This window comes from Grus americana, chromosome 3 (assembly GCF_028858705.1).
Source record: "Grus americana isolate bGruAme1 chromosome 3, bGruAme1.mat, whole genome shotgun sequence".
Lineage (NCBI taxonomy): Eukaryota > Metazoa > Chordata > Aves > Gruiformes > Gruidae > Grus > Grus americana.
Window position 1 is genome coordinate 181901 of NC_072854.1, and position 25918 is coordinate 207818.

General features: G+C 50.9%; 2 protein-coding genes across 13 annotated transcripts in view; one reads left to right on the forward strand and one right to left on the reverse strand.

Annotated features, from left to right (window-relative positions):
• Positions 1–22820, forward strand: part of IFT172 (intraflagellar transport 172) — a 61392-nt gene extending 38572 nt beyond the window's left edge. For 4 of the 9 annotated variants that reach the window (XM_054819446.1, XM_054819441.1, XM_054819444.1 and 1 more), the window contains 31 exons: positions 325–432; positions 969–1053; positions 1387–1479; positions 2065–2142; positions 2469–2717; positions 4536–4614; positions 5003–5123; positions 5509–5653; positions 5728–5817; positions 6230–6327; positions 7212–7347; positions 7427–7543; positions 8143–8285; positions 8955–9048; positions 9303–9367; positions 9496–9676; positions 10206–10315; positions 10768–10897; positions 11484–11582; positions 11920–12029; positions 12524–12590; positions 12885–12971; positions 14898–15014; positions 15498–15608; positions 17473–17592; positions 19125–19220; positions 19885–19944; positions 20731–20829; positions 21323–21476; positions 22291–22382; positions 22660–22820. In XM_054819446.1, coding sequence (XP_054675421.1) covers positions 325–432; positions 969–1053; positions 1387–1479; positions 2065–2142; positions 2469–2717; positions 4536–4614; positions 5003–5123; positions 5509–5653; positions 5728–5817; positions 6230–6327; positions 7212–7347; positions 7427–7543; positions 8143–8285; positions 8955–9048; positions 9303–9367; positions 9496–9676; positions 10206–10315; positions 10768–10897; positions 11484–11582; positions 11920–12029; positions 12524–12590; positions 12885–12971; positions 14898–15014; positions 15498–15608; positions 17473–17592; positions 19125–19220; positions 19885–19944; positions 20731–20829; positions 21323–21476; positions 22291–22382; positions 22660–22749 — 3424 coding nt within the window. In that variant the 3' untranslated portion in view covers positions 22750–22820. Of the gene's footprint in view, positions 1–324; positions 433–968; positions 1054–1386; positions 1480–2064; positions 2143–2468; positions 2718–4535; positions 4615–5002; positions 5124–5508; positions 5654–5727; positions 5818–6229; positions 6328–7211; positions 7348–7426; positions 7544–8142; positions 8286–8954; positions 9049–9302; positions 9368–9495; positions 9677–10205; positions 10316–10767; positions 10898–11483; positions 11583–11919; positions 12030–12523; positions 12591–12884; positions 12972–14897; positions 15125–15497; positions 15609–17472; positions 17593–19124; positions 19221–19884; positions 19945–20730; positions 20830–21322; positions 21477–22290; positions 22383–22659 lie in introns of those variants that run through there. The other 5 variants (XM_054819443.1, XM_054819447.1, XM_054819449.1 and 2 more) reach the window with 3 other exon arrangements.
• KRTCAP3 (keratinocyte associated protein 3) lies at positions 15532–25879 on the reverse strand. Of its 4 annotated transcripts, XR_008576286.1 has the most exons (7): positions 25658–25879; positions 25499–25558; positions 24661–24861; positions 24271–24405; positions 23812–23903; positions 23079–23140; positions 15532–15663 (listed from the first exon to the last, which is right to left on the reverse strand). XR_008576286.1 is itself a non-coding variant. In XM_054819459.1 (6 exons), the coding sequence occupies exons 1-5, from the start codon at positions 25877–25879 to the stop codon at positions 23820–23822; spliced, it is 702 nt and encodes a 233-aa protein (XP_054675434.1). In that variant the 3' UTR covers positions 15583–15663; positions 23812–23819. The 4 variants fall into 4 exon arrangements, 3 of the variants coding, with proteins under 3 accessions (XP_054675434.1, XP_054675433.1, XP_054675435.1); XM_054819459.1 differs by lacking the exon at positions 23079–23140 and having other exon boundaries at positions 15583–15663; XM_054819458.1 differs by lacking the exons at positions 15532–15663; positions 23079–23140 and adding an exon at positions 23155–23623.
• Between the last annotated feature and the right edge of the window lie 39 nt (positions 25880–25918).

Here is a 25918-nt window from a genome sequence, read left to right on the forward strand (position 1 = left end):
CATGTTCATAGCACTGTTAGCACTTGAGAGACTTCTTTGCACCAGGGACTTGCTTCAGACACAACACTTTGGACTTGCCGCACACTGCTACAGCCTTCTGCTGATCATATGCATCTAAGTACCTTAGCCCAGATAGGGATCACCTATATCTTTGAATTTTTCCCTGATATATCAGGCCTCATGTTATATAATCCTTTTCAGAACTGGTCACACCCAGCTTGCTTTGCTTTCAGTGCAACTCTTGTTAGGAAGCTCCTGTCTCAGCCTAGGGTTTTTGTCACAGTTCTTCTGTTACTGAAAGTCTGCAAATCTCTCTGTCTCAAGGGCTACTGCATTTTTGGAGACACTGGAAATGTCCACAGAAACTGAAGCTATGTGGAAGACTCTAAGCAGACTGGCTTTGGAAGCTAGACAGCTGCACATTGCAGAGAGGTACAGGAAGAAGCTATAATATCTTTGTGGCTTAAACACTCTCTTTGCTGAATCCCCCCACAGAAACAAGGATCTAACTAAAGAAGTGACTTTTTGCGTGGCCTGGAAAATTCTCTGCATTGGAGAATTAAGTGTTCTCTATTCCAGGCAGTGACTTTGCCCTTTCATCCTAGACAGTAATGCTAAACCTGGGCACAGGAAGACATCGCTCTGTAGCATAAATTTTTGCTGATGGCAACCCAAAGCAGTGTATAGCAAGGCTTCAGGGAGCTGACAGACGTGGACAAGTTCAGCACATCTCTGAAGCCTGGGAAAGTGAAGCATGAGCACTGGTCATGTCCATGGCTTCTCCCATGGAGCAGGGCTAGAGGGTACATCTGAATATGGGTCTTGACAAAATCTGTCTCTTGAAGCAGGGCTACCCCACCTCTCCAGCTTGCAGGGCTGAGTCTGCTGCCCAGGTTCTGATTTTCCTTTCTTGGACCAAAAGTGGCCAACAAAACACAATTATTGACTAACTGCTTTGCTCTTTCCAGGTGCTTTGCAGCTCTAGGCAACATGGCAAAGGCTCGATTTCTGCATGAAACCAATACCATTGCTGACCAGGCAGCTCAAGAGCATGTAAGTCACGCATTTTTTGCTGTGCAGGGCAGCTGCTTTCCTGTAAACACTTGCATACACATTATCTTCTGTATCCATGCTCATGGGTATCCTGCTACAGACCAGTACCTGGTCGTGTAGAAACTACTGACATAATCCTTCATCCATGCCTGCCAGGTCCATCTTCTGGCTAGCCATTTCATACTGCTCCTGTCTTGTCACTTCAGCGATTCTCATCTGTCTTCTTTAGTTTCTGTAATGACACAGACCCTACCTGCAATCCGTCCCTTGTATCATTCCAGAGCCTGTTCTTTCACTCAGCAAACTGATTGAGCTAACTGATGTTGTCTGCAGGGTGGGGATGGTACAGACCATTATCTGGTGCGTGCCCGCTTGGCCATGCTAGACAAGAACTACAAATTGGCAGAGATGATCTTCCTGGAACAAGTGAGTAAAGGAACAAGGAATAGAAAAGGTCTCATTTATTTCTGAGCAGGGAGGTTTGTGCCCTGGTGTGAAAGAGAAAAGGAAGAGGTTGCTCATTCCTGGGAGAAGAGTTTTTGCCCTGAAACAGAAGGAGGTATTTCTTGTTCCAAGGTTTAGGATTGCCCTGACGTGCATGAAGGACAAGAAGAAACGGCCTCAAGTTGAACCGGGGGAGGTTTAGATTGGATATTAGGAAAAATTTCTTCACCAACATGGTTGTCAAGCACTGGAACAGGCTGCCCAGGGAAGTGGTTGAGTCACCATCCCTGGAGGTATTTAAAAGATGTATAGATGTGGTGCTTAGGGACATGGTTTAGTGGTGGACTTGGCAGTGCTAGGTTAACGATTGGACTTGATGATCTTAAAGGTCTTTTCCAACCAAAATGATTCTATGAAGAGGGTGAGGGAGGATGTATATCCATGTAAAGGGGATGGTACACTTTTTCAAGTGTTTTCTGCACATCTAACCCTGCCCACTATGAGAGCTTGATGGCAAAGTGTCTGCTAAATGGAGCCTTCAGGTTGACACTTTGCTCTCTGAAACAGAATGCTACAGAGGAGGCCATGGACATGTACCAGGAGCTGCACATGTGGGATGAATGCATTGTGGTTGCCGAGGCCAAGGTACAGAATGTAGCTGCACTGGACTGTGGGCTGGGCTTGCTTGATAAGTCTTCTGGTTGGGAGTCCATTCAAGGTCTGGGTTCTCTCCACCTGCCCTGTCAGGACCTCACTTCTGCTTGGAGCACCTCCAAGCAGAAGGGAAGGTTGCATTGATGTAAGTGATGTAGTGAATATATTTCCTGGGTGAACAGAGATGGAGAAAAGCTACTGAAATTGGTTTAGGAGTATCTAGGGCCTCAAAAAAGAATGGATGATGCAGTGGTACACAGGGCTGGCATTGTGGTTTCTGCCTTGCCCAGGTCAACCGATGCTGCATTTCTTAACAGGGACACCCAATGCTGGATAAGTTGCGTCGGGGTTACTACCAGTGGCTGCTGGATACCCAGCAGGAAGAGAAGGCTGGGGAGGTCCAGGAGGGACAGGGCGACTACCTGGCAGCCATCAGCTTATACCTGCGGGCAGGGCTGCCAGCCAAAGCAGCACGGTTGGCCATGAGCAGGGATGAGCTCCTGATCAATATGGATGTCATCAATAGGGTCTCCACAGCACTGATCAGAGGGGAACTGTATGAACAGGTGAGTGGCCCACCCCATTGGGCTTTCTTCTTAGTGACATCAAAGCTCTTACCCTGTCTTCTGCATCTGTGAGATACAGGGGGACTGAGCTGGAAAGTAGCAGATGTAATTCTGTGTTGATAAATTTGCAGTTACCGTTTGGGAGGAAGTCCTAACTGCATCCACACGAGGTCTAGAGTTACTGCTACTAGCCAGGAAAAAGATCGCAACTCATTGGTAACCTGTCTCTGAAACATCAGCTGAGTGTTCAGTAATAGTCAAGGAGGCCCTTGGGAAGATAGGAAAGGAGTTGTGAATCAAATGGAAAACTTGATATCACTGTGAAAATGTACAGTGCTTCCTCACAGTAGAATAAAAAATGATGATACAGCTTTCATATAAGGATATTCTAAATGGAAAAGCTAAGGAAGAAAAACAAAGGAGGTTATGAAGACAGTCTGTAGAACCATGAATATCATAGAGAAGGGAAGTGATTATTCTATGTGTCTAATAACACAAAAAAATCAGTAACTACTTATTATTAGGTGACAGTTTTAAAACAAAAGGGTGTTTTTCACACAGCACATAATCATGTTAATGTAAGAAAGCAGTCCTGAGTCTGATCAGTGCACAGCTTGGTATCCTGGCCAACAGTGGCCTCTTGCAGATGTTTAAGAAAGGAATATAAAGAACAGGGCAGGCAAATATAGGGTGGTACTTCCCCTAGTGTACTTTCATGGTTTCTAGCAATTTGCAGACTATAGTGTACCTGAACAATTTTATTTTTATGTTTAAGAGCTCTTGATAGATTTTACTTCCATAAGCTTGTCAAATTATTGTTTAAACCATCCGTACTTTTTGATCTACAACATTGGCTATGAGTTACCTTATGGGTTGTGTGAAAAAAAACAGTTCTTTTTGCTGGCCTATTTTATGTGCCCTGCTTAAATTACATTTCTCCAGTCTCCTTTTACCTTTGGCATTTTCTGACCATTTCATTTTGACCCAAGAGAATTTTGTCCTTTTCCCAACCTGTCACCTTTTCTTAAGCCCTCAGTTGAAAAAGTGTGAAACTCATTGCTGCCAGATGTTTTGTTACCAAAAGTATAAATGGTCTATAAGTGATTAGACAAATCATGGAGGTAAAGTCTGTCAAAAGCTATTAAATATGATTATGTGAGGGCATCATGACACAAACTCAGGAAGCTTCTACAATGCAGATTGTTAGAGACGGATGGATATAATGGAGGAAACACTGGTGTATCCTTGCTCTGTTCTCACTATCTTTCTCTAGACATGTGCTTTTGCCACCATTCAAATACTGAGGGGGATGAATCTTTGGTCTGCCAGGATGGCCTATCTTATATTATGTTCTAAGTTCTACAAGCTTTGAGCCTCGTCCCATCCTGCTGGTGGCCACCTTTTCCTACAGGGTAAAAACCTGCTGCTGCAAGAGGCTGAGCTTCCCTCTTCACTACGCCCAGGGCTCCCATATGAGCATCTGCATAGCAGAGCTTCTAGAGGCCATGGTCATAGAAAAGGCTGTTGCTGCACCAGCCACTGTGCAGAGAAGGGAGGTTGTCTCAAAAACTTGTTAAAGGTGGTGCCCCAGAAGAACACTGGGGGTATGTCGATCTGCAGAGAGGACAATGGTCTCAGCACATGCAGTCTTTCCTAGAAGTTCCCTTTAACGCCATGCTCTCGGTTAGTGGGGAAGGTATAGCTGATGGAGAAGTCTGTGTGGTAGGACTGACAAACTCTGTACATGGGACTGGTAGGGTATATGATGGTGTGGGGAAATAGTGGCTCTGGAAACTGGCAGCTTGTATTTGTCATTAGGCTGGAGACCTGTTTGAGAAGGTTGGGAACCCACGGAAGGCTCTGGAGTGCTATTGCAAGGGCAGTGCCTTCCTGAAAGGTACTGTGCTAAATATGTTCCTCCCCCCATCCATCCCCAGCAGGAGCCTAGGTACTCTGGCCTGTTGCCCTGGAGCCTGGAGATGCCTAGATGCTCTGAAGCTTCCATATATCATCTCATTCAATGTATGTTATTTTCACATAGTTGTACCTGTACACACAGTCCCAGAACAGCATCCTGTTCCCAAGGCCTTGATCATGCTGATTGTACCAGCATGGATTTGGTCCAGCTCTCCACAGGGTCCAGATTGCTGGGTAGCCCATTGGAGCTGGAGTGGATTAGACAATCACCATTCCCCTCCCTCTGTGCCCCATCCAAGGCCCATGTTCGCCTCACAGTTCTGCTTCCTTGCTGGATTCAGTGTAACAGCTATCATGTCCCCTTACAGCAGTGGAGCTGGCTCGCCTGGCATTTCCCGCAGAAGTTGTGAAGCTGGAAGAGGCCTGGGGAGATCATCTGGTGCAGCAGAAACAGCTGGATGCTGCTATTAACCATTATATTGAAGCCAGGTGGGGGCAGGTGATGGCTGTATAACCAGCAGCAGTATAACCTGCAGTACAAGCTATGAAATAGATATGTTTTGCCTAAATCAGCAAAACCTAAGTAAGCCACCTCGATCCCACTTTGCCAGTGCCCCTGGTGCTTATGTGCAGTCTCTGCTGGCCCCAACTACGGATGCCTTCCTGCATCTCTCCCAAGGTCTTTCTGCCCTGATTACTCTTCCCTGCTGTCCTAGTTCTTCATCCTTTCCCCTTAGCTTTGCCAGTTATTCAGATCCTTTTTGCTGCTCTAACCCAGGAAGAAGAATCAAGCAGCAGACCACTTTGGTCTCCCTGTCTTGGCTCAGCTGGCTGGCTGCTGGCTGACTGTAAAGAGTTATGGTTTTGATGCTAGGTGCTCGATTAAGGCCATTGAGGCAGCCTTGGGAGCCCGGCAGTGGAAGAAGGCCATCTACATTTTGGACTTGCAGGACAAACAGACAGCAGCCAAATATTACCTCAAGATTGCCCAGCACTATGCAGCTTTACAGGAGTATCAGGTGAGGCCACAGACCACAATCATTGCTGCTCTGTGTATCCCTTGGGACTGCTGAGTATGGTCATTTCCCTGCAGGTTGCAGAGGAGCTGTTCATCAAAGGAGACCAGACCAAGGATGCCATTGACATGTACACACAGGCTGGGCTCTGGGAACAGGCTCACAAGGTAGAGTCAGCTGCCAAAGCTTCTGGGGACCTCACCCTGCTTGGTGAAATGTCTTTAACCAGGAAGTGGTGGTGCCTTCTGCACCAACACCTGATCAACAAGCACTTTTCCCAAAGGATGCATGTAGGGGCATCCAGTAGCCAGCAAGAAGTTAGTCTCTGGTATTCGCATCATGTCTGTGCCCAGCCCTGTGTGGGTGCACCTGTAACACAAATAGCACTCTGCAAGGGGGTTGATCCTGTGTGCTTTGATTGCAGTGACAAATGACTGCCCATTCTCTGCATAGCATATAGCATGTATACCTGTTTGTAATGGGAAGGAGATTGGTTTTCCCCTTCTCCTTCACTACCACGTATCAAGAAATTACTCTGCAATGTGCTGTAGTTTCTCCCATGTGTGTTCCTTTTGGCAGCTGGCAATCAAGTGTATGAGTCAGGAAGATGTGTCTGTGCTCTATATAACCCAGGCCCAAGAGATGGAGAAGAAGGGCAAGTACAAAGAAGCAGAGAGGTGAGCATCTTCCTTGGTTCTAATCCAAGACTGAGCCCTGAAAAAATGGCTGTAGTGAGGAGGAGCCCTTTCCCAAGGTGGGAGTAGAGTTTAGGACTAGGGTTTGGAAAGGTCAGATGTACTCTCTCTACACATGGAGACCTAGAGCTGATATTTCAGAGTGCACAGGAAGAGAAGTCACTGACTGTTAACGTACCTTTGTCCACCAGGACTGAAAAGAGGTCCAGGTGGAGTGCAGCTGTCTCATGTAGCAGAGGAAATATGGCCAGGCTTTTCCCAATGCAGAGTGCTACACCTGATCTGTCATGGTCAGCTGAGGATAAGATATGGGAAGTGGAGTGTTTTCCATCCAGGTTACTAATGTTGTCAATTCTAGATTAATAACAACACAATAAGGTTAGTAGGTACAGGGACAAACACATCTGTGTATCTGATGCCATGGTACCTGATCTCAAGGATGCTCAGTACATGAAAGGGGACATTACAGCTGGTGAGGACACATTTGGTTTAATCTTTTTGCTGGCCTGTATGAGTAAGTTGAGCTTATATTGTCATGTTGCCATCCCAACAGGACTGACAGCCTCAGGTCAGAGGCCAAGATGAGAACAGGTCACAGAAACACAGAGGCTCCCTCCAAGTCAGAACTCAGGTTGACAAGTGAGGATGGAGGGAATAACTTTGCCCTACTGCAGCTGATGGTGGCATAACAGAAGGGCTCTATCTAAGCAGTGTTCAGCCTTACAGCCCACAACAGTCATGCTGCACACCAGTCATGCCTTTTGGCAGTGTGCTCAGGACCTGGTTCTAGCTGGGCAGGATGCAGAGAGACTGCAGGGACTAGTCATGTCCTCGGCTGAGCCGTTTGAATGTGCTTGTATTCCCAGGCTGTATATCACTGTGAATGAACCTGATTTGGCCATCACCATGTACAAGAAATGTAAGATGTATGATGAGATGGTTTGCCTAGTGGCCAAGTACCACAAGGACTTACTCAGTGATACCCACCTGCACCTGGGCAAGGTGAGTGCATCTAATGACAGGGGATCAACAAGGCCAAGCAGGGACAAGAGTGTCACCAACTCATTGCCTCTAATTGCAGGAGCTGGAGGCAGAGGGACGCTTACAGGAGGCTGAGTACCACTACCTAGAAGCTAAGGACTGGAAGGCCACAGTAAACATGTACAGAGTGAATGACATGTGGGAGGAAGCTTACAGGGTAATATCACTTCACAGCTGTCCCACTGTGCAGGGATCAGGCTTTGACTGCAGGATCCTGGTAGGAACTGCTCTGTTTCTGTTCACTGCAAAATTTGAAGACTTGGCATATACTACCTAGCTTCAGCATGTGGCACAGCACTGGAGGCCCTTGTGCCTGCTTGCTCTGCAGCATTGTACCCCAAAAGCAGGGCTTGATCCCTAGCCATGCTGCAGCACTGCCTTCCTCCAGGCACTGCTCTGCTCCTATCCACTGCACCGTGTTGTACCTCAGAGGTATTGCTCTGGCCATAACCACTCTGTAGCAGCTGCCCCAGAGCAGTGCTCCCCTCCAGTGTGGACACAGATTGACAAGGGTCACTTCTCCTGATGTAACAGCAGTATGGGCCATGCTGAGGAGGCAGCAGCCTCTTCTCTGCTCTGCCATATCTGTCTCCTCTCCCCAGTCAGTGGTGGCTACAGAAGGGTTCCTCAGGGGAGAACAGTTGGTTTTGGTGCTCCCTCATGACAAGAGGCATCACGTGAGAGAGGAGTCCTGGCTCAGCCTGCTGAAGATGAAGTGGATGCATTGGGCTCTTCCGCTTTCTTTGTTTTGGATAGGTGGCCAAGGCACATGGGGGAGCAAACTCCTATAAGCACGTGGCCTATATGTGGGCAAAGAGCCTGGGTGGAGAGGCAGCTGTGAAACTCCTCAGTAAATTCGGACTTCTGGAGATGGCCATTGACCACGCAGCAGACAGCGGGTAAGCAGGTCCATCAGCCCAGCACTTCTCTCCCATCTGCCTGACCTGAGAAAAAGGGTGGCCCAAGAACTGTATGCACATGATAGCTGCATGTCCAGGATATGGGATGTCTTCCCGCCCCACCTATACTTCTTCACACAGGCATTCCGCTTCCTTGACACATCCCACCTCCTGTCCACCTGTTAGTCTCACAAATGTCAAGTCAGAGCTGGGCAGGCAAAAGCAGCTTGCTCTTTAGCCGCAGCAGGGGGGCCTTGTGAGAGCCTCTGGGCACTGGAGGAGGTATTCCTCATGTCACCATAAGTAACTGCCTGCCAGAAGAGTTTTGGCCCCACTCTGCACCTGCCCAGCCATCCATCTGCTCTGCCCCAGCTCTCCCACATCTCTAGGCTTGGGGGAGTCTTGTGACCTCCCCTTAGGGTTGAACCAAGGGCCTCTGGCACTAACAGCAAGCGTGAAGGAGCTGAATTTCCTTAGTGGGGGCTCTAAAAGTTCCTGTTCTCTGGTCAGGAACAGGAGGAGTGGGCAGTGACCATTCACTTGGGACCTTCTGTATTCCCCTCTATCTTCTCATGGTGTCTTGTGTTCAACTTGATGTCTTGCTCTTGATGAAGGCATGCCCTCACAGCACATACTCCTGCTCTCACCCCGTTTTCTCTTTTGTTGCAGGGTCTTTGAATTTGCTTTTGAACTGGCCCGCCTTTCCATGAAGCAGAAGATGCCAGAGATCCACTTAAAGTATGCCATGTTCCTAGAAGATGAGGTAATTTTACCCCCTGGAATAGGTGGGAGTTTCCTGATCACTCAGGTAATTGAACAGTTGTCCTTAAGGGCTGCTGCAGCAGGCATTTCTATGGCTGCAGTCACTGCTCACCCAAAAGGCTCCAAAATTACAGCCCCAAGCTTCCACACACATCTTTGTTTCATAAATCCTCTCTGCCTCATGGTAAGTAGAGGTCGTCATGCAATGGTATCAGGGCAGGCAGGCATGCAAGCAAATTCCTTCCTCTCTCCCAGGGCAAATTTGAAGAGGCTGAAGCAGAATTTATTAAAGCTGGGAAACCCAAGGAGGCAGTGCTGATGTATGTATCCTTCCCCATCCTGGCCTGCTGCATCTCCTCAGCCTGTATGATGCCAGCCTGGTTGCTTCTCCAGCATTGGTCTGCTCCTTGCTGTCCCTCTTTGTTACATCTCATGTTGATTCCCCTAGGTTTGTGCATAACCAGAACTGGGATGCTGCGCAGCGTGTGGCTGAGGCTCATGACCCGGACAGTGTGGCTGATGTGCTTGTGGGACAGGCACGTTTTGCTTTTGAGCAGAGAGAGTTCCAGAAAGCAGAGGCCTTCCTCCTGCGAGCACAGAGACCTGAGCTGGCAATAAAATACTACAAGGTGAGTGTAGTCTGTAACAACATTATTGCCATCTTCTCACTGGTCAAGAACCCAGTTTGGATGGAGGAGGAGTGAAATCCATCTCCCAGCTCTCCCTGTCAGCTTAGCCAAAGAGAAACCATTTACTCGGGTGGTTCCTAGTAGAACTTGATTCTGACCTGCTCTTAGAAGACTGAACTGGTCGACATTTCACAGCATAGCTGAGCTCTCTCACAGCTCTGGGAGGAAGTACGCTGCTAGAAGGCTATGGGCAGTCCTCAGGGGTACCACAAGTGGGTGCATTTGGGGACACTAAGTGTCCATTCCACAGAGGTAACTAGGATGGATAAGCACTTTCACCTGAGGTAGCCTGGATGAATAGATAGACATAGGTGCCATTTGGGGGGAGGAAAGAATTGGATGGTGCTGCTGTGGTTATTTCTTCCAGTGGGTCCTCTGGCAAGATGACACGAGAGGCTAGATGTGTTATGTGATGCCAGGGTATGGAGGATCCTGGTGAAAATTTCTCCTCCCCGTTGTGCTTGTGCAGGAGGCTGGCATGTGGAGCGAGGCCCTGCGGATCTGCAAGGAATATGTGCCTAGTCGACTAGAAGAGTTACAAGAGGAGTGTGGCAGGGAGGCTGCCAAGAAGGGCTCCAGGTAAGGAATGCTATAGTCAGGCTGCAGGGAACACGCAGGTAGCTCTTCCTCTAGGCCATTGTGCTGATGCCTTACAGAGATGGCCTGACAGGGTCCCTGACATCCAGTTGTTTCCTTCTTGAGGACCCTGGACTTCTTCCTGCATAGGTTTCCTAACATCCTTCCTCCCTGCTCTGTGAGACACCAGGCTTATTCTTGCCATCCAAGGTCTCCTAGATGTCTTCTTGCCACTTACAGATCTCCCAGATGTTCTGTACCACCAGTGCATCTCCCCACTTAATCAATTATCTCCTCAGCATTCGCTGTGTGCATTCCTTGTCATGCACACAGACCCCTCTGAGATCCCTGGCTTACCTCTGCTGTGCACCTCCCTGCCTGTGCCCTACCCACTGTCTACAGAATCTCTGTGGCAGCATCCCAGTCTTGCTCACGGTCTGCATTCCTCCTTACAGAGGAACAGAAGGGCTGCTGGAGCAGGCACGGGAGTGGGAGCAGGCTGGGGAATATGCCAGGGCAGTGGACTGCTACCTGAAGGTGCGGGATCCCAGCAACAGTGTCCTGATGGAGAAGTGCTTGCTGAAGGTACAGTCAGGGGCTATGATTCCCTTCATCTACTCTGCTGACTAGGAGCTATTCCACAACCTGCAGTGCATCCCAGAGAGAATCTGCTGACTCCAGTGACCTCAGGGTCTGAAAACCTTCATGGCCGTTCTCTTGAGCCATGATGGGCTGTGTGCTTACCCTGCACTGTGCTGCCATCCTTGCTGTGGCACCACTTCCAGCAGCATGCTGGTGTCTTTGTGCCCATATCTCCATGCACTGAAGAGCTGGACTTTATGACTTAGACCTTGGCTAGATGAGCACCCCTTCTTCTTCTTGTGGTCCATGTCCACCAGCCTTTGGGTTGTGTTCTTCATACTTTTCACTTGTACCTGTGCCCTTGTACCAAGTTCAATGACAATTATGTCCTTGTCTGATCTTCTTCCATGTGTGAAAGTAGCTGGGCTTTGCTTCTCTGAATTGCTGAAGTGGGCTGTCATTTCTTCTCCCCTTCCCCCATAGTTCAAGCACTCCTGACTGTCCTTTAGCTAGGATTGAGCTCTTCTCTGCTTCATCCCTCTCTTGAACAGCTCTTATCACTTGTGTTGCTGACAATTTCTCTTCACAGGCTGCTGAGTTGGCCATTAAATTCTTGGGTCAGTCACAGAGCGTGGAGGTGACGCGGACTGTGGCTCCTCAGCTGGTGGCCATGAAGAAATACAGTGCGGTGAGAGCTGCCTCCTGCCCCCCGACTACTGAAGAAGCAGTGACATAGAAAGGGAGAGGTCTCTCCAAGGGAAGGAGGCCAAGTCACATCTTGGGGCGATGGGTGGATGGCCCTATCCAGAGGCAGTGCAGAGTCCTCAAGGAGGAGGAAGGAGGGGAAGGGATAAAGTCCTGGAATAGTGTGAGAGAGCCAGGCCTTGGGAGGAGACAGGAAGCAGAGGAGGGGGTTATCTTTTGGGAAGAGACTTTCTGTTGTTGCCGTGTGCTGGTCACTTCCAACAGCATCACCTCCAGGCTTTGGGGATTCATCTCCCATGGGACTGTCTCTGGCCCTGCAGGCAGCTGAACTGTACCTCAACTTGGACCTCATCCAAGAAGCTATTGATGCCTTCATTGAAGGGGAGGAATGGAGCAAAGCCAAGCGCATCGCTAAGGAGTTGGACCCCAGGTATGGCCTGAACTTCTCAAATTATACTCTTCCTGCTCCCTGTCCCACCCCAAGATGATCCCTTGTCTTGTCCTGTCCTGCTGCCCCCAGGTTCCCTGGATTCTTCCCACAGTAGCCTTGTCAGGCTCGAATGGGCACATTCTCCACGGCTGCCCTTCCCAAGCCATTTACCATCCTGACACGTTTCTTTTGCCACACATCCCATGGCAATCATTATCCCTTGTTGTCCCATTCCTATCTCCCCTCCCCTTGTCATAATCCTGTGCATGCACTTCCTGCTGAAAGTCCTGTGATTCCTTTCTCTCCTCACACATTATATTGCAAAGAGCTGTCTAGACCCTTTCTTTCCCCTTCTACCTATGCTCCCAGCAGCAGACATGGCACAGCTGTAAGTCCTCTTTTTCCCAAAGTAAACAAAGTTTAATCCGGCCTCTGCACTGATGCCAGACACTATCATATTAGTCTTTCTGCCTATTAAGATTCTTTCTACCCAGTAGGTCAGAGGAGTATGTGGACCAGCGTTACAAGGAGTATTTAAAGAACCAAGGAAAGGTAGATTCGGTACGTATTTGAGATGTCGCACAGGCTAGGGAGTGATGTCAGGATCTGTGCAGATCCTCGGGGCCTTTCTCATGGGGCTTTTGCCTGAATATGCCCACAGGTGAAGAGTCTGTATGTGCCTGTGAGTCATGGTTTCTGTATACCAGACAGGTCACACTGCATCTGTGCTTCCATACCATAGAGGGGGAGGGACTGTGTGTATGTGCAGAAAAGACTTGGGTGGGCTGATGCCTGCCTTGATGCTGGTAGGAAACCTTACCTGCACAGTGAATTTATGGTTGTTTCCATCCCCAGCTGGTGGGAATAGATGTCATGGCTGCTTTGGACATGTATGCAGAGCAGGAGCAATGGGAGAAGTGCCTGGAGGTTGCAGCTAAGCAGGTGAGTGCCCGTGTGAGCCCTCAGGGGACAGACATGGTGTCCTGGCTCTCTGAAGCAGGATCAGCAGGAATGAATGGGCAGGGCAAAGCAGTTGTTTCTGTGGGGAGCACAGAGGCTCACTGCAGCAGCTCAGAAAACACCTCCACTGTCCCCCACTTGCCCAATCAGGCCTAGTAGGGAAGCATTAGAACCCGGAAGCATATTGGGTTTAAATTTTGTGATTAATGGAGCATTGAAAAAAGCTACATGAGTTGTTTGGGCTGGACGTAATTGGTACCATGGAAACAGAGATTTGTAAAAGAAAGCCTTCTTTCTACATGCTCTTTAGAAGCCTGGTGTCAGTAGAAATGAGACATCCTTGTTGTGAAAGCAAATTTGACTTTTTTTTTCATTTTTGCTTACCTAAAACTAACAAAATTACCTCAGCAGAGTAATAAAAATGGAGAAAAGCAAAATGAAATTGTTTTACAGTGCTATTCCAATGCAGTAACAGGAGGAGAAGGCTCTAGATTACCAGGATCTACTTTGAGAGTTTGTTTGTATTTGGTGCTTATTCATTGGTTATTGATTGGTTATTGATTCAATTGTTATTGATAAAGGAGCTAAACTAAGGGCAGATGCTGATTCTTTGAAGTGAGGTATTGCTTCAGATTGAATAGCAGGGCAACCCCTGGCAATGGAGTCTGCAGTTAGTGGAGACATCACAGCTAATCACTCAGGCAAACACTGATAACTTGGGCAAGGACTGGTAATGTGTTGTACTGTATTTTTATAGCTTTGTTTCTAATGCAGTAACCAGTGACCTGAGTTTGGCCACCACTACAGTAAACTCGATTTCTTTTTGATTCAGGCTTTTCTGGTGATACGAACGGTCTTTGTTGTAGTTGTTATCTTGGAGACTTCTGTGCTGATGTTCTAATTATCAGGAGATACCAGCGTTGATCTTCTTCCATAAAGAATAACTTCACACTTAATTCAATGCTAAAGGCTTCATCAGTTTTATCGTGAGCCAGGCACAACACTACCACATTCAGTCCAAGAAGACGTTAGTCTGTTTATGCCTCTAAGAGAGCATTAGCACAACCTTGCTCCATGACCAGTGCAGAATTTCATGACTTTTGACTCAGCTGTTCTATGGTGATTATACAGGAAAAAAAAGTTATATTTATCAAAACAGGTCACATACCAAACTTAAGCTTTATCCTAAACTGTCCTGCACCTAGTGTTTCACCAGCATCCACATCTGGATGTTCAAGCTCTAGACATATCATTGAGGCACTGGTCTCTCTTGTGCTTAAAAAATTTGTTTCCATTGCTCATTTTTTGACAGGATTGCACATTTTGCACCATCTTCCTTATCTCATTAGTGTAGTTAAGCCTATGTGAAACAGCTCTTTCCTCAGTTCAAGTAAGGCCTGCTACAGTCAGTCCTCAGCAAAGTGTTTATGTGATCAGCACATGTATGAGCAGTGCTCCAAGGAGGCCTCCAGTCCCACAGATCTGACAGCATTTGAATAATGCCTTGCAAATTATGAACATCTTCAGTCCACAAAGTGTTTTGATTCATTGTTTCATTAGACTAAGGGCCAGTTTACAATTGGTACCTGTGATGCCACATTGTGGAAATACTGCATCCTTTAGGTATTTGGCAGTATTCCTTTGGAAAGTGGTGAGCAGCTGAAAGAACAGCTTTATTTGCATGTATGAAGGATAAGCACAGCATCAGCTACCCAGGATTAGAGGTGTCCAGTGTGGCCCAAATCAAAACCAAGGTCTACTGTGTGTAGTCTGTCTCTGATTAGCTGGTCTCGCCCTTTGGGATTCAAGTGTATGGGTATGCGTACATGCATCTGAAACCGTCCCTACCAAGTGACAAGTATACAGTTCATGAATCTCATGCTACTGCTTTCTGTGTGCCTTCTCCAGAACTATAAAGTCTTACACAAATATGTAGCTCTGTATGCAACCCACCTCATCCGGGAGGGCAGTTGGGACAAAGCCCTGAGCCTATATGTCCACCATGGAGCACCTGCCAACCCACAGGTAATGAAGACAGCATGACATCCCAGTGTGAGTTGCCAGAGTGTGCTCCGATCTGCTACGTGAGTCCTGCTTCCAGTCCAGAACTGGGATTGACAGGTGTTCAACACCTCCAAGCCACTTCAGCCTTACTGTGAATTCTTCCAGAGGCTCCTCAGCTAGAGGACTAAAGGCAATCTCCTGGCATATTCTCCACAGGGAAGGAGCAGGGGGGGAGTTCAGTATTTGTGTTTGTTTTGAACACCTTACCCACCAAGACCAGAATAAAAGGAACCATGTTTGCCTCTCAGAGCACTGGCTGCAGGAGGCATTCCTCCCCATTTCCCTGCTTTGTCCTGCAGCACCCTTGCAACCAGCAATCCGCAGCAGTGCTACTCCAGGAGCCTGTGCACAGAGCTGCCATTCCCTCAGCCTGTGCTTGACAGCAGGAGAGTTCTGCTGACTCCCCATCTGGCTCCCTCAAGATTTCTCTCCTTTTTGTTGCAGAATTTCAACATTTACAAGCGGCTCTTTGTGGAGATGGTGAATGCATCTGGCATGAATTGTGCCGAGGCCTACTCCAGCTGGGCTGACCTGCGTGATGTTCTTTTCCATCTGGTGAGTGTGGGCCATGGCCACCACTGCCTGTTAGACTCCAGCGCCCTGGTGGCTCCTAGCAGGGGAGAAAGAAGAATCAGTCTCTAGCCAGGTGGCATAGGAAGTATTTGTAGAACACAAGCAAAGGGGAAATGGGAAAATGTCCACTATGTGGACAGTAGAACAACAGGATCCTGTGAAGTGGACGTGGCTGGGCAAGAGAAGTCAGGGAAGATGACGACCCTGCACTCAAGGCCAAATCCTAGAAGTGGGTCTGTACACTGGCACTGGCAGAGCTCAGTGTGTCACTGCTACATGGGAGCCTACCACAACATGCCCACTTTTCATCCTACACCCATGTTCAGCAGCCTGGGTGGGGCAAGGACCTGGGGAAGGCACAGAACTACGGACCCTGGAAAATAAAGTCCTTCCCATCTCCCCAGAGAAGCCTAGAGCCTTCTGCTCCTTCTTTCCCTGTCCCAGAATACCCCAGCCAGAGCCCATGATTGCCTCTTCTCTGTTTCTGTCCCACCAATACCCACCTCTAGTACAAAGTAAATCCACAGATCCCCCTTTGTGCATCCAAACTCACATCTGCTTCCAGTGCTGGCTGTTGTTACGGTACTATTGGCGCTCCCCTTCTCCCACAGCCTCCTCCCCTCAGCACTCCGTAGGACCCAGAGCACCCAAGGCCCAACCTTTCTCCAGTTCCCAGAGGTGCCTAGGTATTTCATAGAATCAAAGAATCATAGAATGTCCTGAGTTGGAAGGGATCCATAAGGATCGAGTCCAACTCCTGGCTCCACACAGGACCAGCTGAATCGCAGCATATGACTGAGAGCATTATCCAGATGCTTCTTGAACTCAGTCAAGCTCGGTGCTGTGACCACTTCCCTGGGGAGCCTGTTCCAGTGCGCGACCACCCTCTCGGTGAAGAACCTTTTCCTAATATCCAACCTAAACCTCCCCGTCACAGCTTCATTCCGTTCCCTCGGGTTCTGTCACTGGTCACCACAGGGAGATCAGTGCCTGCCCCTTCGCTCCCCGTCATGAGGAAGTTGTAGGCCACGATGAGGTCTCCCCTCAGTCTCCTCTTCTCTAGGCTGAACAAACCAAGGGGCTTCAGCCTCTCCTTATACATCTTCCCCTCTAGACCCTTCGCCATCTTTGTTGCCCTCCTTTGGATGCTCTCCAATAGTTTTATGTCCTTTTCTGTACTGTGGTGCCCAAAACTGCATGCAGTACTCAAGGTGAAGCTGCACTAGCGCGGTGTAGAGTGGGACAATCACTTCCCTAGACCAGCTAGCAATGCCGTGCTTGATGCACCCCAGGATACGGTTGGCCTTCCTGGCAGCCTGGGCACATTGTTAATTCATGTTCAACTGGCCGTTGGCCAAGACCCCCAAGTCCCTTTCAGCATGGCTGGTCTCCAGTGTCTCATCACCCAGTTTGGATGTATAGCCAGGGTTGCCCCTTCCCAGGTGCAGAATCTGGCACTTGCCCTTGTTAAACCTCATGCGGTTGGTGATTGCCCAGTTCTCCAGTCTGTCCAAATCTCTCTGCGAGGTCTCTCCACCCTTGACAGAATCAACAGCCCCTCCCAATTTGGTGCCATCTGCAAACTTGCTTATGACACCGTCTCGTCCTACATCCAAGTCACTTTTATGAAAACATTAAAGAGAACTGGCACTAAAATGGAGCCCTGGGGAACCCCACTAGTGACTGGCCGCCAGCCTGATGTAACCCTGTTTACTCTTTGGGCCCAACCCATCAGCCAGTTGCTCAGATCCTTCTCTCTCCTCGCTTTTCCCTGCACTCATGGATGAAGCATGCCCCTGTGCTCTCAAGTTCTCATTTACTGTCCTTTTTTTTTTTTTTTTTTCAGTGTGAAAACTTAGTAAAGTCAAGTGAGGCAGACACTCCAGCACACAAAGAGTTTGAAACAATGCTGCTGATCTCTCACTACTATGCCACTCGCTCCGCTGCCCAGGGCGTGAAGCAACTGGTAAGGTTTTTGAGGTTCCTTTGCCAGGTCACCACCCTGAGTGCAGAGTCCTGTGGGGACATGCAGGTTCAGGGCTACCCATAGTTCACTATTCCACTTCATGGATCACATCATGGATTCATGAGAGTGGGACTATGGTGATCTGGGAGCCCACCACTAGCAGGTGGAACGGGAGATAGTCTTCTCTGACTCCTTATAGTGTGACCTACCGCCAGCCACTGTGACTGAGATGTAAACCAGTGGGAAGCTGATCCATATGCTCAGCACAAGTTGTGAGAGCAGAGGCACCAGTCGAAATTTAGGGATCACACAAAAATCTGGCCGTCAAGGAGCAGCATTGCTTCCTCTTCCACTGTCCTGGGCCATGAGAGCTACTGGGCTTCACACATGGTCTTGAGAGTAGATTGACTTTGTGCAGGGCTTTGGGAGCTCGTGGGTCTGTGTGCTGGGCCTCTCAGGGGCTTTGGGAGCTCATGAACCTGGGTGCTTGGCATCACACGGGGCTTAGGCTGATACTGCACCCGTGTGCTGGGCCTTCTGTGGGGCTTGGGGAGCTCATGAGCCTGGGTACCGGGCCTCATGGGGCACTGTGAGTATTTTTGACTCCTAGGTGCATTTGGATTTGTTGTGGGCCACGATATATAGCAGAGTACCTGCTGAAGTCTTGATTCATATGGGATTATGGAACTGTGATAAAGCTCTGTATGGGTGTGGGACTGGAGCTGTGATAAAGCAGGTGGTGAAAAAAAAAAAGGCTGCCACAGCTTGGACTCCACTAAAAGTCATAGAGGAGACTGGGGCTTCCCCATGGCTGCGTGTCTAGATGTTGGGGGTACAGTGACATGCCAGACAGAAAGACCCAAGTCTGATGTCTTGGAAACCTGTACAGACCCACACAGTTGTGGAATGTAGAGGTGTTGGGTAGTCTGTTTCGGACTGTGAAGGAGGGGTGGCCTTCCCAGTTCTGATGTGATGAGAACCTATCTGGCAAGCAGAGAAGGGAAATTCTCCCTTGAATTCCTCACCCTCACTCCAAAAATTATGTGATTGAATATATGAAAAAAACTTACTGTGACTGTGGCTGAACACCAGAACAGGTTTCTTGGAGAGGGTGGAGAGTCTCCACCCTTGAGACACTCAAAACCTGACCAGACATGTTCCTGAACAACCTGCTGTAGCTGACTCTGCTTTGAACCGGGGGGGCTGGACTAGGCAATCACCAAAGGTCCCTTCCAACCCCAACTATTCTGTCACTCAAATGGTGGGAGTTTTGTGTGTGATTGCTAGTAAAAAAAAAAAAATAGCAAGGTTAATAAAGAAGAACTTCACCTTCAGGCAACAGTCCTCCTGTGTATTCACATAGTGAGAGTACTTATAGTCAGGCCCAAAGTTTTTAACCTTTGTTACGTGTTGGGAATATGGGGGTGCAGAGTCCCTACCGTGAGTCTGGGGCAGTATGATCTCATGAGATCCCTTCTGACCTGGTTTCTCTGTGCTGATTGTTGTGGCTTTACTGTCCCCTCTGTCTGCAGGACACTGTAGCTGCCAAGCTGTCCGTTTCCCTGCTGCGCCACACTGAGCTCCTCCCTGCAGACAAAGCTTTCTATGAAGCTGGGATAGCTGCCAAGGTAAGAGCTATCAGCCACCAGAGCAGCTAAGGAGGTGGAGGACCCTGGGCTCAGGGATTCTCAACTTTATCTTCCCCTATCCTCTTCCCAGCTGCAGTGGCACACAAATAGCCAGATGCTGGCATTGGAGGCCATTCCTCAAACACCTTGCCAGCCTCTGCATTTTGTCGTGGAATGGCAGTCGGTGTGGAAGGGCAGACCTGAGCTAGCAAGGGGACATGAACTGCAGGCCCAGGGGTAGACCAGAGGACACATTATATTGCATGGCTCTGTTTGTTAGTGTAGATTCAGGGCTTCTAACTGGCCTGCCTTGCTCTGGGTCACCTAAGTGTCACCTTCCTCCTGAGGCTACAGGCTCTGACTGCCTGCCCAGATGCAATGACACATGGCTAGCATAGCAGCGTGTTCTCACTGCCTGACACTGGCTGTGCAATAATGCCTGACTCCATCTTGTGGGACAGCCTTTGGGCTGGTTGTCCCAGTGGTTGCCTGTGAAACAGTCTTCAGGGATGGTGAGCTGGGATGTGCACTCTCCTTTATTACCTATGCTGCAAGTGGGATGTTTTGGCACAAACTATATCCTTTCCAGCCATCACTCAACCAGGAGAGTTGTGGCTGTGAAGATAAGCTGCCTGGTCTCACTTGGGCTTTCTCTCTGAACTAGGCAGTCAATTGGGAGAACATGGCATTCATCTTCCTGAACCGCTTCCTGGACCTCTCAGATGTGCGTATAGTCTGCTGGAGGGAGGGCTATCATACTTAAAATGACAACGGGCTGTTGGGCCAAAACAGACCCTCAGCCTGGGCAGGGTATTCCTGAGGTTCGAATGTTGCAGCACACGTGAGCTGGTGCTGACGGACAACCCTGACCACTGCTCAGCATGTGTGTGCACACAGCACTGAGGACCCTAACACTAGCTGTAGAAGGACTTGCCATGCAGGGTGCCTGAGCAGCCCTGACTGTGTCACCAGGATGCAGCAAAGAGCAAGTTGGCCTAACAGTTTAGGCCTGTAGTCTTCATGGATGCAAGTGCTGTTACAGCTTTCAGGGTGATCTCATCCGAGTCGTTCCAAGGGAAGGAAAATTACCTGAGGGGTGGAGGGCATGGCCCAGTGCTTTAGCCACTGTGATACAAGACTCGGGAGTCCCCCACACCAGTCAACTCCTTCCTTGATTGGTAGATTGGTCACCAGAAAACATCAAACCCTAGGAAGCTGACAGACCTTACTGTACCAGTCTTCCAAATGCTGTCAGCAGTTGCTGGGGGAAAAAAAAAGCTCCCCATTTCATATTTCCCTTCAAGACCATCTGACAAGTGTGAGTACTGGAGTGTTTAAGGGACATACATCCCCTGACACTGCACAAGATGACCATAAATGCCACCTCCCAGGAGGGCCCAGTCACCACAGCACTAATTAACGAGGGCATCAGTAATGCCATCCTCACAACGTACATTATACTGTCAACTCCAAGGAGGTATTGCCTAGTGTTCCACTTCTCCTTTCTCAGGCCATTGAAGAAGGGAACCTGGATTCTCTGGACCACTCTGATTTCCAGAGCACAGACATTCCCTTTGAAGTGCCACTTCCAGCTCAACAGCATGTGCCTGTGAGTGTCATCTGCCTTCTCCAGCTCCCATGAACAGTGATGCTGCTTCAGGGCTGTCTCTGACTGGGGACTGGGGCAAGGGTGGGACTGCAGGCACTACAGGAGCTGGAAACATACTCCCCACTGCAAACACACATGCAGCCCCAGTACATACACATGTGCGTGCACGCACACTTTCTCATGTTCCCCTCCCAATGTACACATGCGCTTGTACATACATGCACCCCACCCCCCCCCCCCAAAAAAAAATATACGTGCACATGCATGTGTGGGGCTTTGACCAACCTGGTCTAGTGGAGGGTGTCCCTGCCCATGGCAGAGGGCTTGGAACTAGATGATCTTTAAGGTCCCTTCCAAACCATTCTATGTGTGTGCATAGCGTGCATGCACACTCGTGCTACTCTCCCCAGTGTGCTCCCTAGTGCTGTGGAGCAGCAGAAGGGCAGTGGCACAGCATGCAATATCAAGAGGTGCACTGGCCTCTGCCCTGCAGGAGGGGAAGCGGGAGGAGGTCAGGGACTGGGTGCTCACCATGTCCATGGACCAACGGCTGGAGCAGGTGCTGCCACAGGATGAGCGTGACACCTATGAAGCTTCACTGGTGGCAGCAAATACAGGGGTGCGCTCCCTTCCCTGTGTGCTTACAGGTAAGTTCCAGGCTAGCTCGAACATATGCAAGGGAGTACATGGTGCCATGCAGGGAGTGGGAACATGTTGTGGGGGGGGTGCTGGGGAGGGGGTACATGTCTGGGAGAGAGTTCAGGCTATGTTGTAGGAGGAGTAGGGAGACTATGTGGCTGTGGAGACCAGTTCTACTGGAGGAGATGATAGGGAAATACTACCCATTTTTTTACTGTGAGGGTGACTTAGCACTAGAACAGGTTGCACAGAAGTTGTGGCATCTCCACACTTGGAGATAGTTGAAAGCCATCTGGACATGGCCCTGGGCAACTGGCTGTGGGTGGCCCTGCTTGAGCAGGGCGGTTGGACCATACAGCCCTCAGAGGTCCCTTCCAATCTCAACTATTCTGTGTATGATTCTATGACTGCTCAGTCTTGCACAGCAATGCCTAGGAGACTGTCCAGGCTGGCCAGCACTGATAATATGCACATGCAGCGCCTGGCCCTGCTTTGCCCCCACACTACAAAAGCTGTGTATTCTGGCAAGTACTGTCCGTCCCGTCCCCCACCACTTGCACTCTTCAGTGAGGGACTGCAGTGCAGGACTTAAAAGGACAGCTCAGCCTTCATCTTCCTTTGATCCTGCCACTGTGCGCACCCTCCTTCCTCATTCTGGTCTCTAAAAGCCAGAGGCAGCATTATTCCCCTGCTTTGTGCCATCGGAGCAGCCCTAGCCATCTGGCCATGGCAGAGAGGGAAGGGGTGCACAAGGTTGGGGGGGGGGGGTGGGGGCCTCTGCTATGGGTCTCAGCTTGTTTCTGAAGGTGTCACTGTCACCAGGGTACCCTGTACTAAGAAACAAGATAGAGTTCAAGCAGCCAGGCCGAGAAGCGAACAAGGACACATGGAACAAGTTTCTGATGGCTGTCAAGGTGAGCCAGGGACCCTGTAGAGCAGGGAGAAAGGCTGCAGGGTGTTCAAGCCCTCATGCTGATGATAAAACTATCCTGCCAGATGGAGACACACTGAACTAGGGCGGTTTTAATGCGGTCTCCCTCTGCGCTGCTGGGTGGGGATTACCCTCATGTACAGAGCTGGGGCAGACCCAGTCCTGCCTGTGCAGCTCTGTCAGCCACCCGGGGGTGGTGGTGGGGGTGTGTCCTCAGGCAGGGGGTGGTGGCACTGCCCCTTGGCTCTTTCATTCTGCAGACATCCCACAGCCCTGCGTGCCAAGATGTGCTCAAGTTCCTCAGCCAGTGGTGTGGGGGACTCCCGAGCACCAGCTTCTCTTTCCAGTAAGCTGGACTGTGGCAGTTTTCAGTCCTGTTCTTCATCACCCTCCACTTCCGCCCCCAATAAATGTGTCTCTCAACCCTGCTGCGCTCCCGTTTGTCAAGGGATGCTGAGTCCAGGAACACATGTAGTTCCCAGGGCACAGGGCTGTAACCCTGTACGTGTGGCGCTCAGCCTGATCCTAGCTATGCTAAACATGCAACCTCCACCATGATGGGTGACTGTCACACTGCGACCATGTAGCTGTCGACATCCCTGTGCTTGGGGGGGGGGGGGGGGGGGGGGGGGCGGGGAAAACGGGGACGGACGACAAGCTTGGAGATGGGTTTACATACCAGCTGCACTGTCCTTCCATCAGTGGGCCCAGTTCCCAGCAAGCATCCACCCTGGGGAGCCACTTACAGCAGCCAGTATGAAAAGGAAAAGTTTATTTACTCAGGGGAATAACAGAGGCTCGCAACAAAGGAATTCTTCATTTTCCGTTCCTCGGCCTGCCTGATCACAGGCACAGAAAGCTGACCCTGCCTGCTCTGGAACAGGGCCACCAGGGCCCAGGCCAGCCCTGGCTGTTGCCAGGCCCCAGCACCTCTGCATCTAAAAGACCGATGGAGCTTCTAGTGTGCCAGGACAGGCCTTGCAGCGTGGGGAGAGAAGGGGAGTGCATCCAGGGCCCATGGCACCTGCTGGGCAAAGGCTGCCTGGTGACACTGGGCAGCTTCTGTCTGGAACCTGCAGGGTTTGTCCCACGTGGGGGGGGTGGGGGGGGGGTGGGGGCACACAACCCCCCCACAGCCCACCCTACCAATGTCTACACCTGGGGCTAGAGCATGGTGCAGGTGCAGCTTCACCTTGCTGGATCACAGCACTCCTGCAGCACCACCTGGGAGTGAAAAAAAGCATGCATGAATGCCGGACTGTGCTGCAGGGCCAGGCATTGCTCTGACACCGCTGGCCAGTATTTGTAGTATGTGCTTGAAAAGAGATGTTTCAGGGGGCTGGTGTGGGCAGGGGCCCTCTTGACAGCAGAGCCTCTCGTTCCCCCAAGCATAATTCATGCACTGCACTCACCTCTCCAGCTAGGTACAAGACTCAGCCATCCCTGCCAGAAGTTGCTGCATCTCACGTGGTGGCCCCTCCTTCACTGTACTTGGCCCTGCCAGCTAGAGCAAGAAGGGAAAAAAAAAAAAAAAAAAAAAAGAAAAAAATGTGGAGGGACGCAGGGATGGGATGGGGGGGGGGGGGGCGCAGCATGGTCACTCAGGACAGCCAGCCAGCACAGAACAGACTTGGCTATCAGAGGCATGAAGAAGAGGGTCCCTCTGCAACTACCCAAGATGAAGGGGTGCCAGTCTATCACCCAGGTTGGCTAGAAGAGGTTCAAACTTGACACTCCCCACTCCCATTGCTGCACAGCCTGCTTGTATGGGAACAAAGGCCCAGCAGGACTCAGCACCTTCAAAATGCAGCACAAAGGCAGCAATGGTGGGGCAGAGGCTAGGAGACCTGTCCGGATCAACGGGGGCGTACCTGCTCTTTGCCATAGCTGTGCGCACAGGGCCCAATGCCCCGGAAGATCAAGGCCACCAAACAGCACCTGCCAGACAGCACAGCTTCTGCAGCCGCCAGCAACATAGAGGGGAACCAGAGTGCCAGGGCTGTGTCCTGCAGAGCAGAGGGTCGGGAGGTCCCTCAGGGAGCGTGGTCCACTGCACCCAGCCTACCTGCATGCAGCTGAGCAGAGGCTGTGCAGGCAGTGGGGAACAGAAGGTGGGGGGAGAGAGAGAAAGAAAGGGAGCGGGAGGGAGAGCGAGAGGAAGAGAGGCAGAAAGGGTGGGCAAAAGAGAGAGGGAGAGAGAAGAAAAAGAAGAGAGGAAGCAGAGACAGAAAGAGGAAGAGTGGGAGGGGGTGCAGACTCACATAGATGCGTGTGGTGTTGAAAGGACAGTCGTTGGTCGCTATGGCTGCACGGGCGTCAGCAGGCAGTGCAGAGCTGTTGCAGCCCATGACAAGGCGCATGCCCCTGCTGTGAACGGTGAGGGCGATGGCCAGTGCCAGGCCCACACCGCATGCTGTCGACAGGAGGCAGTTCAACAGGGACACGCTCAGTAGGGTCCAATGCTGCAGGCAGCAAGAACACGAGAGTGGGACTGGCCAAAGCTGGGGAAAATGTCATGCTAGGCACTGCCCCTGCACGGGGCCAGGCACACCACACCTCCGCACAGCCTCTCTGGAGGGTAATGAGGGTGCCAGGAACCCCACAGACATCCGCGCCAAGCGAGCACATGCAATCTCTTACCCCTTGTAGCATGACTCAGCCCTGCACTCGGATGAAGCTTTTGCACCTTTTGCATCCTTCGCCCCTCCCATGAGCACAGAGCCACCAGACAGCCCCCTCCCATGCACTCCTGCAGCTGGGGAGCCCCAGCACAGGCCCAGCTCCGCTGAGAGCCGAGGCCCCCACGAGCAGCAGCTTTGCCTCATTGAGGCCCACTCTGCCTTACTCTAGCTGCAGCTTTACCCACAGGCTGAAGCGTTTCTGCCCAGGACCGTGCTCAGTGCCCACGCTGCTGCCCACCCTCCCGGTGCTGCCGGCGGGGCTGAGCAGGGGCAGCACGCGACACCTACAACCCCGTGATCCACCGAGGCGGAAGGAGCCACCGGGGACAAAGTCCAGGGGAGCGGCTGCCAGCGGGGGCTGGGCCGCGCCGAGGCCCCCCAGCCCGCTCAGCTGCTGCCCCCGCGGCCCCGCACTCACCAGGGCTGCCCGGGACAGGTTGTGCGACACCAGAATAGCCACGATGCCCACGGTGATGCTCTGCGGGGAAGAGATCCACGCTCAACACGCGCCTCGAGCAGGGCCGGCCCCCCCCTCCCGCGGCCCGGCCCGGCCCCCGGCCCGACCCGCCGCTCTCACCAGCAGCCCGGAGCCCACGGACACTACGTTGGCCACCGCGTACTCGGGGGTGACAGCGCGGCTGGTGCCCACCACGTGCCGCAGGACCGAGCCGTGCACGATGGCGCCCAGCACCAGGCTGCCGTGACCCAGCACGATGAGCCCCAGCCCGGCGCGCATCAGCCGCCGCGGCTCCGCCAGCGTCCCCGGGCCCCACCGCCGCCCCCCGCACCCGCCGGCCATGGCCGCCGCAACCGCCGCACGAAGAGCCGCCCGCAGCCG

Excerpts from the sequence above, each read along its gene's own strand:
- KRTCAP3 (XM_054819459.1), bottom strand. The coding sequence starts at position 25,879 with ATGGCCGGCGGGTGCGGGGGGCGGCGGTGGGGCCCGGGGACGCTGGCG. Across the intron at positions 24,862-25,498 it reads ACCTGTCCCGGGCAGCCCTG|CATTGGACCCTACTGAGCGT; the intron begins GTGAGTGCGGGG and ends TGCTGCCTGCAG. Across the intron at positions 24,406-24,660 it reads TCAACACCACACGCATCTAT|GACACAGCCCTGGCACTCTG; the intron begins GTGAGTCTGCAC and ends TCTGCTCTGCAG.